The 19,453-nt window shown below is 38.7% G+C and overlaps 1 protein-coding gene across 9 annotated transcripts in view; it reads right to left on the reverse strand.

Moving 5' to 3' along the window:
* TBL1X (transducin beta like 1 X-linked) overlaps positions 1-19,453 on the reverse strand; it is a 184,909-nt gene that overhangs the window by 28,253 nt on the left and 137,203 nt on the right. For all 9 annotated transcript variants that reach the window (XM_044432497.1, XM_044432469.1, XM_044432459.1 and 6 more), the window contains one exon: positions 13,349-13,453. In XM_044432497.1, the coding sequence (XP_044288432.1) occupies positions 13,349-13,406 (58 nt within the window). In that variant the 5' untranslated portion in view covers positions 13,407-13,453. The remainder of the gene's footprint in view (positions 1-13,348; positions 13,454-19,453) is intronic.

Here is a 19,453-nt window from a genome sequence, read left to right on the forward strand (position 1 = left end):
GCTCCATAAGCCCCCCCCCCCACCTCCCCTGGAGATCCCTCAACAAAATTTGCTCTTCGACAGAGTCGCTATTACATTTGGCTTAATGCAGTGACATAGTGGGGACCCACTGTGCTAAGATGTAGATGGGCTGCTATGAAGAGCTGGTGTAGCACAACAGCGTAGCATAAGTGAGACTCAGGAGAGCTGGGTTCCAGTGGTCACTTGGCTACAGGTGATGACTTTGAGCCACTTACGGACTATTATCCTATCTTACCTCAAATGGTCATTGTGAGGATAAGATGGAGAGGGAGAGGAAGATCATGCAAACCATTTGGGTTTCGTGAAGGAAAGAAGGTGGGATAGCCATATAATAGATAAGTAAATATGACTAGGCAAAATATGAATTTGAAAATAATATAAAATGATGTAAAATTGTACAATATGCAGGAAGTCCTCACTGTACCCAGAGGGCTCTTGCTGGTTCCTCCAACTTGAGTTAGAAATTGAAAGATCTATCTATGCACAAAGAATTCTATCCTGTTCTGCACAAAGATTTTTCCAAAACACATCTGCCCAGCACAGAGAATTTTACAGTATCCTGACCAATACCTGGAAGAACTACCTAGAAGTAAAACATTTATAAATGAAATGAATAAAACTCTAAGTTGGAAGCATTAAAACATCCAAATCCAGACCAGCAGAGATAAAAACACAGAATTATTACAGATGTTGAGATGTAAGTCTCTTCCGTTTTTTTTTCTCTACCAGACTTAGCCAAAATCTAAAAGCAGTTTTTTTTTTTAATTTGAGCTCTGTAGGTTACAAAACAGCATACATCAAATTAACACTATACTTGAGCTATGAGAGTAGTGTCTGCCCATGTGAAGAGCTGCACCTGCACTAAAACACCGCTCTTACCCGTCTCTTTGGAAAGATTCTGACTCCACCCTCAGGATTTGTTTCTGTTGCTTGAGGGCTAGATGATGAGAACATTGGACATGTCTCAATTGGTCTACTTGCTTCCTCTTTCATCTTACAGGGGCAAGGAACTCCCACTGAATTTCCTCCCATGCAGTTCTGAAATCGCTCTCTCTCTTTTTTCAAGACAGGGTGGTTCCCATGCTTTGTCTGAGTATCTTCATTTTGTAACCTTGAAACTGCAAGTTATCTGCCCACCGCTGCCTCTTCTTCTGAACCTGAAAAATCTATCTAGGGTGATTGCAACTTGAGAAAGCTGGGCCATCTCTCTACATCAGATTTCAAAGACCAATATCAGCAACAAAAAAGCAGATAGGAGTAACAAGATATTTAAGGTCCATTTAAGGGTATGTTAGAAAGTATCCTTTAATTTAAATAGACATGTATTTTACATATATATAAACCAATCACATAAACATTGACAACTTAGGAAAACCTGATACTGAAAGAGTAAAAGATTATAACGAAGTTTTTGAAAACTAATCTTTCTTTTATTAAAGCAGAATTTAAAATGAATTAAAAGCACGCATCAAGGGAATCAGAGCTGAGAAGGTAACAAGCATTTAAAGTAAAAGGTGATGCTGAGTATTCATAGGAAGGGGTGATGAAGAAAGTGTGACACCTCAAGGAGCAGTGAGGTGTCTCACTCCTAGTGAGATAGATTTGCATGTGTGGGTGCTGATTCTGGGAAAGGAAACATGAGTTGTGGGAAGAAAGAACTTGCAGCCTGGCACTTTGAATGGGGGAGAAACATACTTGTGTGATTGTGACAAGGTTTTACGAAGAGAAAAGGCAAGAAGTTTGGAAGAAAGTGGATAATATCAAGGAATGAGAAAAGAGAATAATTGGGGTATGAGTCACTTAGAGGGAAAATAGAAGAAAATGCTGTGATTTACCTCTCCGTATCTGATGGAATGTGAATATCTGCTGAGCTACTGCTCTAAAGAAAAAAAAAGGAAGATAGAGTAGAAGAAAAGTGGAAAGTGGAGATTGCACTGCTGAGTGGAAAGTGTGTGGTGTCCCTCCTGGATGGAGCAAGCTTCTCTGTTTTCTCGAGATCTTGGTTGTTCTTTTATCTTCCTCGGGTTTTAGTAACCAGAAATAAAACAAGTCCTTATGGGTCATTCTCATTAATGGAAGAAAGAAAGCAACACGTTCCTGTTTCTTTGCTGATATAAAATAAGGAAGGAGATTGATGCGAAGTACTTTGCATATCTGCTGCTATCGTGGGTCCAGTGAGTAAGACAGCATGGGGGATTCTGGTGATTGTCTTAAATTAAAGTGATGGAAGATTCATATATGTATGTATAGTTACACAATATTGGATTTTACAGCTTTAGAAAATACTGAATTCTTTTTATTCACATTTGGCTTAAACCAGGTTAGAAATTAGGACTGAGTATTTCCCAATGGGGGCTTCTGTTGTTAGTAGCCTAAAGGAGGTCCCTCAAGTAACAAGTTCCCAAGCCATTTAGGGCCTTGTATGTTAAAATACACCCTTTAAATTGGATCCAGGCTTTAACTGGTAACTACTGTAATTTGCACAGAATAGGAGTTATGCAGGCACATGAACTAATCCCTGACACCAGACGTGCAGCCCTATTTTGTCCCAGTTGAACTGTCCAGAACATCTTCAAAGACAGCCCGACATAGAGCACATCACCGTAATCTAGTTGGGATGTTACCAGCACATGAGTAACCACGGTAAGGTTCTGTCTATCCAGATAAGGCCACAGTTGCTGCATTCTCCGCAGCTGAAAAAAGGCATTCCTGGACACCCAGTCCACCTGAGATTCCAGTGAGGGTTTTGTGTCCAGGCCAGGAGCACTCCCAAATTGCAGATCCTGTCCTTTAGCAGAAGTGTGACCCTATCCAAGACAGGACAATGGACATCTAATCTGTCAGATAGATCATCTGCCAATAGCACTGCTGTCTTGGACCTCATCCAGTCCACTGTTGAACTCAGTCACTGGTTTAGCACCGAAGTCTAGATTTGATGTAAATGAGAGGCAGAACTGAGTGTTGCATGCTTCAGCTGACTGGTGACTTCCCAGTGCTTCATTGTGACAAGTACCTATAGTTGGACTACTAAGATGGGGAAGATCACGGAAAACATAAGGCAATAGGAAAAGGTGGAATGGCTACAAAATGCATTCTCACTGAGAGGGCTAGGAGTACAGTTGTACAGATTCAGAAAAACTAAAACTCATTAAGGTTGTCTCATTCCCACCTCAAAGCTTGTTCCAAGTTGTGTCTGTATCAAGACTGAAAGCTTTGCTTTTGCAAATTCTACAAAAATTTGGACATATTTTAGCACACATTTTACTGATGTATTAACATATCAGTCATGCACTTCATTGTAATATATACAATTACACCCATTGATTATTTCTGCACCTTTTAAAATGCATACATTTTTCAAATCATTTTTTGCGAGGGAAGGGTGACATGAATCACACTGTAAGCTTGGAAATGTATGGACGTCAACTGCAGATTACATCTGGCATGAGCATTGGGTCCTCTGTAGGGAAGCACCTTTATTTTAATATTACGAAGAAATTGAAAAGCATGATAACCTCTGTCTCATGCAGGATGCTGTCTTCAAATGGAGAAAGGGACAAAGAATTCTTAGCTGAAAATGTCCCCACCTGTCAAGAGCCTGATTAGTTTATAAGCTGTGTCTGAAAATATAGCTTCCCTGTGCAATGGAACCATGTCATGCTGTGAGCTACATTGTCTTTGAAAATATATGTAACCAATCCAACTAAATCAATGGCCTTTTAGAAGAGAATCTCCTTTTGTTTTTCTGTACAGCCTCTATTCCATTTCTGGAGTAGATAGTAGGAGGTATTTTAATTGCTCATTTCAAATGAAAGAAGAACCACCAGTTTGAGCTGAAGGAATGAAATGAAATAAAGCATCAGAACAAGTGTTTAATGCAGAAATCACTTGATTGTATATGAGGGTACAAGTCAAAGGTTTGTCTTCTTGTCCATTTCATTAAAGACATGTCAATATCTCCTTTCTTCTCAATTTTGGCTGCCTATCTCATAAACATCCAACTTAAGGACATCAGAAGAGCCATGTTAGATCACACAAAATTCCAACAGCTCCAGCATTCTGTTCATACAGTGACCAACCAGGTGACAGCTTCTAGCATGTCTTACATTCTCTTTGGACAGCACAGAGCAGCTCCTGTTCCTAGGTCATGCAGTTCCTGTCTCAGGAAAACTAATAACTCACTTGCTTCAAAAAATCACCACTGTTTGGAAACATCATATAGACAACACCTTCCCCTAAACCAGAATACTCATAGTGAGAAAAACCGAGAAGGTAAAATTGTCAAAAGAATAGGGTTTTTTACTCTGATGTTTTAATTTACACTGAAAACACAACAGGGCTTCTCATTTACCAAAAGGCAACTGATTCTTGAAGAAGTACATGATTTCCAGGAAACATATACCAGGCAGAGAAGAAGTACTTAAAATTAAGGGTAAACTTTATCATATTTCTCTTAAGAAATCAAAAACTGGTGTTGGATCCACTTCTGAATGTTTTAGGAGGTATACCATTCTAGATGCAATTGTGCTTTCACAATTAACAGATGAGTCCTGTGCATATCATGAAGTAAAAAATAAATTAGGAGGAATAATATGTCGATGGCCTCTAAGGTATCCCATGCTAAATGTTATCTGTACCTCTGGGGTTCTCAAACATATTTGTCACAGCAGGTAAGAAACAAAAGTGTAACTAAGGACGACCACTTCTCAAGATACAGCAACTCTGGGAAGCCTGCCTGAGGTATCTTCCGCATGGCAGGTATGCCATGCAGAGTTTTTTGTACTAGCTTGCTGAATAGAAGTCCCCATGGAGTTTTCTCTTGCCACCAGCTATGTCTGGCCATAGCACAGGGACAAGTAGTGAAAACTAATGCACTTGGCAATCCGGTATACATGACATGGCTTACTGGATGAAGCATCTATTCCCCTGAGGGTGGCAGGAATATTATAAGGAGTGACCTTAAGGAAAAAAGCAGAGCAGAGTCCAAAAGGGATCATACAAATAAAGCTGATAGACTATTTCATGTTCCCTATGAGAGAAAGAAGGAACAATTAAGTATAAAAATAAAATAGTTGCTTTAATGTCATCCACAATAGAATTCATGTTGGTATGTTAGGAGATAACATACCATATGACTGAGGCCCAAACTAGATATCACATTAAACAAATAGCAAGCAACTACATCTTTTCTTCTTCTTTTTAACTCTAAGGATGTGTGCAGACCCTTAAATAAAAAAGAACAAAAGATGTAGTTGCCTAATACATCTTTATTGTTATACCTGTCCCATATATGGACTGTGTATGGGTTGTCAATGAACTGTGGATTACCACTGATTGTGCTGACTGTAGTTGTATGACCAGCTGTGTTAACAAACTGTATTATGTGTGTCAGTTGTAATGTGCAGGATATGTGCTAAGAAGCTCTCTCTCTTAAATCTCCATCCAAGTTCATATATGAGCAGCTGAGACCTATAAGCTTGCACAAAGAATACACATATTGATGCAATCACAAATAGGTTTCTAAAAAGTGGCATTCAGTCAGCAGCGTAACCTTTTCTGCAGCTCTGAGTAGCTTCAACTGCCTGTGCTGCTTTGCTAAGTAACCATATATATTTGCAGGAAAATATCTTTGATAGTAAAACATCTGGGTCTTGGGAATGCCTTTTAAGACAGTGTGAGGAGGAATGGGGAAGAAATGGTGTAATGAGATCCTTGGAAATAAATAGTTTCCCCAGACCTTAAATAGCAGTGACAGACCTGTTAGACGCCTAACAAGAAACATCTTTCTAAAATGAAACAAAAGAAATCCACAGCTGTGCAAAATGAAAAGTATTTCGGAGAAGTACATTTTCTTTTTATATATGCAGCACAAAAATAGCTTTATTTTTCCTACTTCCTGTTAAAGGCTAAGATGGTCTTAAGAACAGCTATTGAGTTGTCTGGTAGGGCCACACACAGGGTGATCTGTGCATAAATCTAAATCTAGGATGTCAGTGTAAACCTAGGATTTGAATCTAACTGGAATGGTATCCCCCCACTTCAAGTTTTATGTGTCTCAAGAACTCAAAAGAGATAAGAATATCTGCAATGGGATGCATCACCTAAGACAGAAATGTATGCTTAAGAATTACCTGTTGAATCACTTTTGGTCTGTATTAGTCATCTTCCGAAACAGCATTCAGAAATAAATTAGCTAGGGTATAAACTCAGACTGTTTTAAAAACTTCCTATTCTTGGATATTTGAATGTGATTGGACAAAACAGAAAAAAAAATACATTCTTGAAGAAAGACTGTAGAACAGAGAGAAGCAGTAGGGGCACTTACATCACGCGCTTCCTTCCTTCCTTGCATCCCCACACCTTTTCTCTTTCCGTCTCATTTTTCCTACAGTTACTCTACAAGCCACAGCCCTCTCTCTGTCCTTCCATCTAACGTCACAAGAACATCTTTGCTCCAGCTGTAGGTCAAATGGGCACAAACACAAATACTCAACTTTTCCCCCTTTTTTATATTTGTGATCTAGAAATTTACCCTTGCAGTAAACTTCTGTTTTCTCCTTCCTTTCTCAGAATATTCTACTACTAAATAAATCAAAGTTCATCACAAAGTCTCTTGCTCTTACTCATCTAATGGATCATTAGTTTAAAAAAAAAATTAAAAATTTCAGAAACTGAGGTGATATACCCATGATTGCAACTGGTTGCTAACACAGTTTTTATTCCTTAATACAATATAGTCCTGGATCTACTGTTTATTAAAAAAAAAAGGCAGGTGCACAGATAATATGGAAGTCTTTATTTTGAGTCAACAGAGAGTGCATTTAACTTGGGCATGCATGCCTACTTTGTTGTATGTATTCCGTAGTTGCCATATTTCAAAACAGCTGAAATGGTGGTGGGTATAGTTAATAACTAATGAGTAAGGAGATAAAGAAAGTTCATTTGGGCAGCAAAATTTCTATTCTTTTTGTTTAGATTGGTAAAATTACTCTTACTAGCTCTCTCATCAACAATTATGGTGTAGCAGATAGAATGCCAGGCTAGGCAAAGGAAAATCTCATTCAGAACCGTTCTCAGCTACGAATTGCAGGGGTACTCTTTGACTAGCCACTGTATCTTCACTACCATTTTTAATTCAGCAGAGCTGCTGCATACATTTTCAATTAATACATGTAGATATATGTGCATGCGCACACTGGCTTGGGTTTAAGATGGGTGCAGAAAAGAGCATGGAATAACATCATGGACCCATAGGATGAGGAATTGATCAAGCAGGTCTTTGAAACAGGCTGCAATTTACAGGGTGAAGGCAAAAAGGAACAAGCATGGTGTGCAGCCACTGGAAATGCAGCAGTGAAAGACAATGATCAGGCTCTTTCTTGGTTTAGGGGCATCATTTGCACTGACCTTTAAAATGACTTCGCGTATTAGAATGGAGCGGCAAATGGGCTGCATTGCCTAACTCTTGAATGGAGGGAGGGCATGTCTACTAAGGATGACAGCTCTCAGAAACAACTGGAAAAGTGCTGTCCTGTTCAGAAGTTTGAACTATGGCACCCCTAGTCTCTTGAGCTATGGATCATCTCACGATGCTGGTAGCTGACAAAATGAACAGAATATCTGAGATTGAGAAAACATGCCAGAGTGATAATTAAGATCAAAGCCTTGCATTGAGGCGATCAAAAGCACTCCAAGAGGAGAGCATTTTAAGAATATCTGTGAGTGAAAAGACAAGATTTTTGTTGTGATGAGTCAAGAGTTAGATAAAAGAATTACTTTGTTACACATAAGTGACCTCACTACATATATTCTTTTATCAGTGGCTGAATCTTGAGTAAGTGCAAAAAATATAAGGATGCTTTGGAAAAGCACTTGTGGTAGCAGAAGATTAATAACTATTTACAGCAACTGTAGGACAATAACAATCCTTGTTATCTATTTGCTGTTAAAAACACGTCAGATTGAGGAATATATGATAAACAGCACAGATACAATGACATGTATAATAAGACCTATTATCTTTGGCTGTGATGGAACAGCAGACTGACTTAGTTGGCTAATTTCAGTTATGTTAACCATCTGTTAAATTGTGCCCTGCCTCATTTGTAAAACACCAAGCAACTATTGGATGACTTACATCAGATGGAGTTTGTGAACACAATCCATATGGAAAGCTTTGATGTTGAAATACAGTAGACCAATGAGGGAAATGAAGAAGTAAGATACAGTTTGATAGAACTTTTGAAAAGAAAACCATATGATTAATGTTATGTCTTCTGTATTGAGATTGATGGATCAATAACTCCATGTTTACAATGAAATCCCTTTCACTCTAATGGTGAATATTTTTCAAAGAAATGTGCTTTAGCAATGGGAAATAGATTGGCACCATTAATGGTTACTGCATATATGGAATCCATTGAAAGACACTAGTGACTGTGACATTCTTCTGTATTATGAATATATAGATGACAGTATAATTATAGTATGCACAGTAATTGAAGTTGATAAAGAGGAAGATGAAATGCATGGCATAAAATTAAGATGGGAGCAGCCAGATGTAGATGGTTGGTTTCCTTTTTCTGGAAGTGCAATCTATATCCTAACAGGCATCTATACAAGTGGTATAAGAAGCCTGTGAAAAAAGATATATTATTGAACTATAACTCAGTTCACAGAAGTGCTAGTGAAAAGTCAGAGAACATGGTTCTGAAAGCTATGGGGAGGGGGTCTCCAATTAATTATGCTATGTAATCAAAACAAAAGGAAGTAAAACTGACATGAACTAATGGTTATAGATTAGCACTGCTGACTTTTAGGAGAGTGTGGTATACCAGGGGACCATCTATTTTGGAAATCCCATTTTTGACTGATATATTTGCATAGGAAGCCCAAAGATCCTTGATCAGCATAACATTAAGGCAAATGTTGTTTGTGTTGATCCAATAATATCCTGTGAAGTCTCAGCTGTATGACAACAAATACTGGACACTGGAATGCCCTATCTGTGAAGAAAATAAGGAAGAACGCATAGTTAAGTATGCTATTTCTAAAACAGAGTGATTGGAACGTAATTTCTTTACATCTGGAAGACCTCTCCTAAAAAGATAAAAGGAGCACATGACTGATATTAAGAATAGTTTGATTGGCTGTGGAATAGAGGTGTTGATCACTAATTGTTCTTCCCTCATTGAGGTTTGTACTTGCTCCTGATTTGTCTTTGTTCAGTTTACAATGGGTTTGTAACATACTTGTATCACAGTTGAAGCTGGTGTTTCTGACTGAAATGTCCCATGTTAAATAAATACTTTAAAAACCAGATACTGTGTGGGCAGTCATTTCTTTGTTTTTGGAATGGTGTGTTATGTGCGTTGCATCACAAACATATTTGTTTATTCTAACCTATTCTAAGGGTCCATTCTCTCTTACTTAAATTATAGCAAATAACTAAGAACACCTTATATTTTCACCTTCTTGTGTGGCATGTTTCGTCTCCACACATGGTTATCACTTCTTCTGTAAAGACAGAATATACTTAGATAGCTTCAAAACACCATTTACTTTGTTCCACCTGCAGTTCAAGAGCATCCATTCACTCAAGAAGTCAAACATATACAATCTTTTCCCCCCTCTCATGCATGACATGTTGCCATATTCTTCAAGGGGTAGTATCACTTCAATAATTGCTCAGCCGGGGTGTGTGTGTGTGTGTGTCTTTAATACTCTTCCTGTTTTTAATGGTTAATAAATTACTTTTTATTTACTTAATTTTATCTCACCCTTCCTCTAAGAAATCCTGATGCTATTCACATTCTCCCCCACCCTCTTATCCTCCCAACAACTCTACCGAGCAGGCAAGGATAAGAAATATTGACTGGTCAAAGAGCACAAATCAAGTTTCACAGCTGGGCAGGGATTTGTAAACAGATGTTCCTAATTCTAGTCTGGCACACTGTCCCTCACACCATGCTGTAACAATAACTATGGCCATTAACATCACAAGCTGGCATGGTTGGGTACCTACCCAGGTCTGCAACTCAGCAAGAGATCAGTGATAAGAGCTCCCTGGACCTGCTCCTTGTTTTCACCCTTGCCAGCAAGTTGCTCAGTTTCCTCTCACTCTGACTCAAGCAACAGTTGTGGTGACAAGGAACAGTAGATGCTGGGGCTGACTTGCTCGGTCGAGCAGGCAAATGGTAACACCGCAGAGACAGAAAAGGAAGAACGAGCAAGGGACAAGGGAGCAAAGCACACAGAGGAAAAGGTGCTTTTAAGACTAACTCATTCTGGAGCTAACCCATTCATTTTAATAGCCAAAGTAGCGTTCGAAGTGCAATTCTACAGTAGGTGAACATGTATCTGCATTTACAGAGTGGTGTTCTCTATTTAGAGAACCATTAAGAACTTCGCCATTCAACACTTAGCATCAGGATGGCAGGCTGAACATGCAGGCTTCAAGGCTACCTGGTCACAGCCTTGCACATTATGTTGCAATTTCTTGTATTTCCATTTAAAATACTATAAACATTTCTAAATGTTCAGCTATGTAAATCAGCACACATTGTTTGTATGCATATTTGTATCATCTTTTGTCCACGCTTTTGGTGATTGAAGCAGCCACCCTAACCTATAGATGTCTACTCAAAAGTAAGTCATATTACATTCAGTGGTGCTTATTCCTAAGTAAAAAAAGTGAAGGGCTGTAGCCTAAGCTGTGAATTTTTGGACTAAATTCACTAATACATGGAGATCTATGAAACCTTCACCCAGATCAACCCTACTATAAATAACATTGTATTATTTTTAAGAAGGTAATTACTGTGCTTAGAACAATTATTTCCTGAGTTACAGGAAACACATCCTGTATTATAAGCCATCCCACAGTTCCTGAGAATGGACAAGAAAGGATCTTCTTTTACTTTATTCATCAATCAACTCAATAATTCTCATGAGCGTCTACTCAGTTTCACAGAATTTAGTGTGTAACTATAACATCTAACACAGTTAAAGCCTTTTGTTGGATAGCTGACAGTGTCAGTATCTGTCAAGGATGTAAAACTATTCAGAATTCAGTCATCTTTCAAAGGAAAATATGCCACAGAAAGTGCTTTCTATAATGTTTAATAAATCAGAAAAGAAATTTTAGATTAGCATCATTGAGCAGTTCTGTAAACCATTCCAGGTTTTCAGAGGGAAAACAACTACAATTAAAGTAATTCTTTCCCATTTTGTATAACATGACACTTAAATTAAGAGCACCACAGATTCATCCAGTTATTATAACTAAATACACAGACTGATAAAACCTGAAGTCCTTACAATATGGACAAGGCACAAAACAGATCCTTTTTTACCCAGACAGATGAAAATTATATTTCACCTTTTTCCATGGGAGGAAAAAAAGGTTAAAGGAGGTAATAGAGACAGTATCAAGTTTCATTTTATGGCAAAGAAAAATTATACTTAACAGCCTTTGCCCTAAGCTGTACTCTGCAGCCAATCATAATAACCAACTGTAATGAGCAATAGTGAATAGGCTGTTGACATAAGGTAATGAGTTACACAAGGTTTTCAAACACCAAAATTTTGCATAGATGGTCACCATAGCCTTTACGGTTGCCAAGACAGTAAACCTTCCTTTCTTTCAATTCATGCTAAGCTGGTCCATGACAAACTGCCTTACTCAGATCTTAAGCTTTTCTATTAACATGCCTCCAGTAGATTCCAGAATAACTAACTTCTGGAAAAATGTAGCTCAAGTATGCCACATGACTTACAAGTCACCAAGTATTCAGATGCTCGGGTAATAATCACTTTCTCCTATACAGAAAAAAATGAATTCCTAAGAAGCAGAAAATAATCCCTAGTTCTACCCAAGTTAACAGTTTTAAGGTAACAAGAATGTAAAATCAAAATGTCATTTAGTTCCAGAACTGGTCATGTTTTGTTAAGGCCAACACAGGGTTGGGAAGGCCTTTAGTACAGTGAACATCCTCAGATATTGGCGCCTCTCTTCACCTGAATCTTTCAACTGCCCAAAAGTGCCACATCAAGTTTGTTTAATCCAAAGCAAATTATTTAAGAGACAAATTTCACTTCTACACTCCCAATACCTGTGAGCCACAGACCTGGCACATCTGTGAAAGCCAACTTATCTGAGTATACATCCAGTTAAAGTCAGTAGTTTTATTCTGAGTACCTAGTCATAGAACTGTACCATAAGGTATTTCATGAAGCCTGATAACCAACAGGAATTGATCTCTCAAGTTGTTTGAAAACCAAACATACACTTTTCACAAAATGCAATAAAAGTGTCCATTAATATATTTATTCTTCTTACAAGCTATTCTTTTATAGTTACAAATGCTGTGAAAGGCTGCTTTGCATTTCTGCATTATATCGTAGTATAGTATGTCCACCACATTTCAAAAAATTTAAAACAATTTTCTAAAGGGTAAGATCTCCAATCTCTTGGAATTTAGAGGAATATTCTTAGTTTTACTACCATTTTGAGATATCTTCAGTTTTACACTTATGAATGAGCTCTTATAGAGCTATCATGGCCAATTAAATAAAAATGAAATCCAGGACTGCTGATAGGAGAAAGGAGCTGGAGGTTGGGAGATAAGAAAACAAAAGAGGAAGGTGTCTGGTTGCCATCAAAATGCTCATGACATCCTGTTTTCTATCTTCTTCTCATTCAATCCCAAAGGGGAGTGGAAGTTCTTAACTAGTGTTTGAGAGCCATGAAGGCCTGGATGTGGGAGAACAAGCTAAAATTAAATTCAGGCAAGATGGAAAATAGCTTTAGTGAGTGAGAGACCTGAACCAGCTGTACACATATGAACCTTGTTCTTAATTTCTGCACTGTGACTTTCTGCTTTCTTTGCCCATGAAAATTGTAGTTTCTCTGATTCACCTCATGTTATTTATAAAATAATTGGAAGATATGGAAATACATAGGGGAACAGGAATTTATACAAACTGAAGCTATCAATCAACAGTCTTGATTTGCTTTTCTGTCCCCATGTTACTGATGCTATCCTTCTAGTTACATTTCAGTATTGTTTTTACTGCATTCTAGTTGGTTTGATTGAAATGTTATTACTCTCAAACACTTCTTTAACAGAATGAAAATGTTAAAGAATGAAAGAATCTTAGTAAACAAAAACAGCCTGTTACAAACATAAAGGGAAACATAAAAATTATATTATGTCTATATTGAATAAAACTTGCAATGCAAATTCAAAATTACTGGCAAAATTACTTTGTAAAAACACTCTCAAAGACATACAGTGCTAGTGTATAGTTATGGAAAACAAATTACCTGACTCTTGGAGATAGCGATACACCAAGAAATTCACTTCGTCACTGGTTATGCTCATCTTAGCCCCACCTCAATATGATGAGGTTTGCAAGAAGAATCCACACTCTGTTCAAAGAGGAAGAATGATAAGCATGTCTTTTGATGCACAATCACATTTTAATGTAACAATTAATTCACACGGGAACACTCTAGACACGCTTTCATTTATTTCTGACTTACAGCTGAAGTTAACAACATGAAGCAACCATAAGAACCTGAAGCATTTCTAAGCTTTTCCAAATTAGGATACTCAAATTCTGAAAGAGCTTCCCTATAATTTCTTATACAGCTTCACCACAGTGCTGCTCAACCAGTCTATAAGAACTAAGCCATCAGAGGCAGACTCTGGGACACCGGTACCACCACAGAGGCAAAGTTGCGGTAGCACATACATTTTGCAACTTGAGCACTATGGCTACTCCCCGCTCCTTCAGTTGTAAAACCTACAAGTCCAGGTTAGCCACCGCCTGTTCTAACATGCGACGGAGGACGTCACCTTCCACTAGCCCACTCATGTGACTTGTTAGGTTAGGGCTAGGCAAACTGGGTCATTCTGTTGTTTTGTACTATAATCCTCATAATCTCTGAGCATTGGCCATGCCTGGACTGATGGTAGTTGTAGTCCAAAGCAGAGAGCAATAGGTGCCTATCCTGTGGGAAACAACCACAGTTAGACACTGAAGAACCAGCAGGGATATATATAGAAGGAATTATTGAGATACAGCAATGTGGTGCAGCCATCTGGAGCATGTAGGCCCATTTCATTCCAACCCATCATTAAAGCATCGAGAGAGCTATTACACCATCCTTACACCATGCAAACTACATGGTCACATCAACAATGCACACAAAGAAGCCAGATTAGGAGACCCATGTCGTCTAGCACCACTGGATAAAGAATTATCATAGACATCCTTAAAACATAAAACAATGGTAATTATTCTGTAGTTAATAAGTCATAGGAGTATAATTCACTAATGTAACAATACATATAGAAAGAACATGATTAGGTACTTGGTAATTTGCAATCATATCAGCCTTGAAATTATATATAATTATATATTCATTCCATAAGACTGCATAAACAATGTAGTAGGAGGTCAAGTGTATTTTCCTTCCAAAATGAACACTTTTCACAAAATCTGTTTTTCAAGATTTATCCCAATCGCTCCACTATTTACATTTTGTCCTTGCAAAGCCACAAAGTATAAAACTGCATCAATGATGGAATAAAGGCTGGAATCAAAAGATTCCCTGCTTTGTGTCTGTCATGCACCTCTTTTCTGGCAACACAGAGACCTTTTGCTCATTGAAACTCCATTCAGCAGTGCCTGCTGCTTAGAGTAGCATCTGCTGCTTTAAGTCAGTTATACTCATCCACAGGTTTCCCCAAAGCTGAAGGTCATGCATGAATCTAGCAGATGTCTCTGCATTATTTATGTGAGCAGTTCTTTGGAGCTGTGTGGTGCTTTTATTTCAGTGCTCTAACAGAATTCATCAACCCGTTAGATTGATCCTCCACCCCCCCTTGTTTTACAATCATGGTAAATTAGGACAATTCTTCCTAAGTATTAATTTTATTTATTGCAGTAATTTGTACTTCATACAATACACATAGTAAATAACCCGCTTTTATTACATTTTCATTGAGGAGAAGCCTGTTACCTTATCCTTAGTTTAAACATTTTGTTTCTTTGGAAAGAAATGATTATTCTTTCATGAAATGAAAAAAATCAGATACCTTTCCTATTAAAAGTCTGAATTAAAAGTTCATGCATAACTCTCCATCCCCCAAAGTCTTCAAAATGTAGAGGCCATGAGATATATTCAGGAGGACAGAAAGATACCAATGGCTTGTATTCAAATTTGCGGAATGGTTCACAAAGGCACTGTTATCTTAGCTTACCTTAAAAGTCCTTCTCTATGGCCAGACATTTTTTCTAGATATGAGTACTGGAATCATATACTTCATAATACACAAGTTATTTAACCCAATATGAAGCATAAAGTAATAGTTCTGCAATGATACATAATGTTGCAGCTACATACATCTTTAGAATTAGGGAGAGAGTCATTTTTCTTGGTGTTCCACTCTCCCAACACAGCCAAACAATTTCTATTTAAAAACCTCTCAAAATATTCAAGTTATGATTCAATGTTATGAGGACTGATGTGCAATCATGCAGCAACACTTTCTTCTCCCTTTCTCACTTCTGCACCTGACCCTGCCGCCTGCCACAGCCACACAAAATTTGCACTGGAGAATTCTGCCAAACATAGTACGTAAGGGGACTGCAGGAGAAATCACCCCAGGACCCTCTTAACAGCATTATGGGCCCCGGGCAAAGCAGTGTACTGGGGCCCCTATGACAACTACAACTAGTTAATTTTGGAAGTTTTCCAATTTTCCAAGGGTTAACATACACAGATTAGTATGGGGCCCACGGGCAAGTGCCCATCAGGACCATGCGTTAAGACGGCCCTGAATCACCCCCGACTGTTCTGCTGACAGAAGCTGTTCCAAAGGCAAGAAGAATTAATTGAATCCAATCTTCTTATAACCCAACATTTGTAATGCACTTGTTTGCAGCAAAATTGCAGTTTAAAGCAACGAGACTGTCAAAAATATTAATAAGTTACAATGCCTATGAAATAGAATTCCAATGCTGCATTCCATGTTCAAATAAGATTTGTCCAATGAACACACCACATGCAGCTGAATTACATTGAAATTGATTATTCATAAGCTTCCACATTATAGAACCTGGAAACTTATGCTGGTAAACCACTTGTATTGGATGTTCTCATGTATACATCCTTAGAGAACAACACTCAGGGTTCATGAATTAATAATTTCTGGCATGTTTGAAATTGCATCTGGTACAATTTACAGAAGAACCATTTAATTTTGACAGCAACATTTTTTAAAATTTAAAACTGTATTTTATAGACTTCTAGTGAAAATAAAATAATTTACAGTACATCATAACAGCTGATCTGTCCACCTTCCTCTAACAGTGGCAGTTGTTTCAGTAGGGTTATAGGATTTGATTAATGTTGTATTCCAATTAACTACATATACACACATTCCCCCCATTCAAGAGCTATTCTTAAGGGTGCAAGGACAGCACAGAACTGTTCTAAGGGATTCGGATACTAATAAAATACAGCTCTTGGTAACAATATTTATGTATAAGTGTGCTTTTTATTAGTACCTTATAAGTTCTAGAATACCTTTACTAACTGGATTATAAACCAATGGAAAATCCTTGTATTTATAAAACTGCTTAAACTCATGTATGCTAGACTGTCACTTTTTGCATTAGATTTCAGATAGTAGCAGTCCAATGATTTTTGCTTTTGGGGACAGTAAGTGGAATTTTGTTTGGCATAAATAAATCAGATTTATCTTCATACATATTGTTGCCATGACAGAAATAATAAGATGCCGTGTTCCCTCTACCTACATGGTCACAGGTGCCACAGTACTAGCAATACAGATGAAGACAACAAAGTCCATTACGCACTAGACTGAGCAATAGCTCAGTCCAGAGGTGTTCATATGCAGAAAAGTGTTCACTGAAGATGAAGAGAGTGAGGCAGGCACATAGATAAGAGATAGATGGTTATCTGGACCAGTGTTTGGAAATAAACAGCCTTTCATATCTTCAACAAGAAAGTTAATATACACACAATGCTATGATCAAGGCAGGTAGTCTATACAGGATATTTCCAGTTTTGCTCAGGCAACTTATTGTATATTCATAAACAGGGGAATGAGCTTATTTCCCTTTTCCATTGTGGGCAATTTGATTTTCCCTGTCCAGTGATGATGTCTGTACATTGTGCATGTAGAACCCCCTGTTTTCTCTTCTGTTGTGTGATCATGCACAGGATAGCACAGGGATTTCTGTGTTCAGTTTTACTTCTGGAATAGCTTTGTCAGCACAGGGATTTCTTTTATAATAATAATAAAAACACAGGAAGCTGACATTTGGGATGTTTCAGACTGTACACTTTGTGACAATGTCATTTAAAAAAGAAGCAAAAGACTATTCATGTGTAAAGTACAGTACATAAAGTCTGCCTGGGCACTAAAGTCATTCCACAATGTGAGATGAAGGCTGTGACAAAACGAACACAGAGCTTGTTCCCAGGTCTCCAAATCATGGTTTGGATAATCAGATAATTACGCCTAAGCACCCAGAACAAGTGCCTTTCTTGTCAGAAAAGGTTCGCCACCTATAACTCTGCCACGAGTCTGGAGGAAGGCTAACAAACTGAAACTCAATCCAGATAAGACTGAGATGCTGTTGGTGGGTAGTTCCTTTGACTGGATGGGGTGTTCAACCAGTTCTAGATGATGTTGCACTACCCTGAAGCAGCAGGTTTGTAGCTTGGGGGTGTTCCTTGTATTATCTTTGTCTCTTGAGGCTCAGGTGGCATTGGTGGCTTATACCAACTTCAGCTGCACCCATCGCTGAACAAGGATAACCTGGCCTTAGTAATCTACGCTCTGGTAATCTTCAAATTGGATTACCGGCTGCCCTTGAAGACTGTTCAGCTAGTGCAGAATCAGGCAGCCAGATTAATAACTGCGACCTGGAGGTCTGAACATGTAATAAGTGTTCTAATCCACTTGCATTGACTGCTTGTATGCTTCCAGTCCCAGTTTAAGGTGCTGGTTTTAATACCATATTTTTCGCTCTATAAGATGCACTTTTTTCCCCCTCAAAAGTAAGGGGAAATGTCTGTGCGTCTTATAGAGTGAATGTGTGTGTGCCCGACGCCCGGGATGCTGCCGGCCCGCCTGCACCACGTGGCACCACCTGGCCGGCACGCGCTCGGAGCGTGCTGCTCCACACCACCCCTGGCACAGGTGAGAGCTGTGCCGCTCAGGGGTAGCGATGCAGAGGAAGAGAAGCCGCGGGCTTTAACCCGCCGGCCGCACGGAGAGCACGGAGAGACGGACTGCTCACCCCCACCGCCCGGGAAGACCTGTCGCCACCGCCACGCCACCCGGAAGACCACCACCGGCACGCTGCTGGCCCGGCTGCACCACACCTGGCCGGCACGCGCTCAGCGTGCCCTGCTCTGCCCCCCTCCTCCGGAGCAGGTGCGAGCTGTTAATCACAGGTTGGTGTGTGTTTTCAAATGGCAACCCGTCTTTTAATGAAGCCCATGGAGAAGTGATGGGGAATGTGCCTGTGATTATCAGGAAGCTTTCCATGGATCCCTCCTCTAAAAACTAGGTGCATCTTATGGTCAGGTGCGTCTTATAGAGCGAAAAATATGGTACTTAGAACCCTACAAGGCTTAGGGCCACAATACCTGTTGGCTTGCCCATTCCAACTGCGATCCACTTGTATTCTATACCAACTCCAAGCAAAGAGGAGACACTAGTCACTAGAGGACTAGGGGTTAACTAGGGGTTATTCTATAGATTGGCGGGGGGGGCACCACTAGCTTTCTTGGTGGTGCCCCCCCCCCCCAATCTATAGAATAACCTCCCCACTGCAGCCTGGCTGGCACTGAATCTGTCACCTTTTCAACACCAAGTTAAGATGGCCTTAAAGTAAACATAGTAAGAATAAAAACAATGGCCCCAAATATTCAACATTATCATTACTGTCTTCACCATCATGCTTTTATTATGAAATGAATTCCAGGAAAAAAAGACATTTTAGATGGCATGAAATAATTAATTTTATCAAATCCATAGAGATAAATGCAAGATTGTTTTCATTGCTCTGTTATCTAGTTCTCAAAAAACATTGATTATACATGTAGAGGTACACTGGCTATCCTGAGGAAAATTTTTGAGCAGGTTGTATTGGCGAAAAGCAGAGGTGAAGTAATAAAAAAATCAACTGAAGCATGATTATCACTCAAAATTACATGATAACATAGGAATTCATATTATGGTGTACCTTGCAGATAAAGGTACATATATCCCTCCAAGAAACTAAAAATTCCTGTATTTAAATTTAATGATAAAATCAATGTCTTATTTTAAATTTTAATTCATGCATTTCATACATATGAAGAAAATGAAGTAAACTTTTC

This window comes from Varanus komodoensis, unplaced genomic scaffold (assembly GCF_004798865.1).
Source record: "Varanus komodoensis strain SLA01 unplaced genomic scaffold, ASM479886v1 scaffold1, whole genome shotgun sequence".
Taxonomy (NCBI): domain Eukaryota; kingdom Metazoa; phylum Chordata; class Lepidosauria; order Squamata; family Varanidae; genus Varanus; species Varanus komodoensis.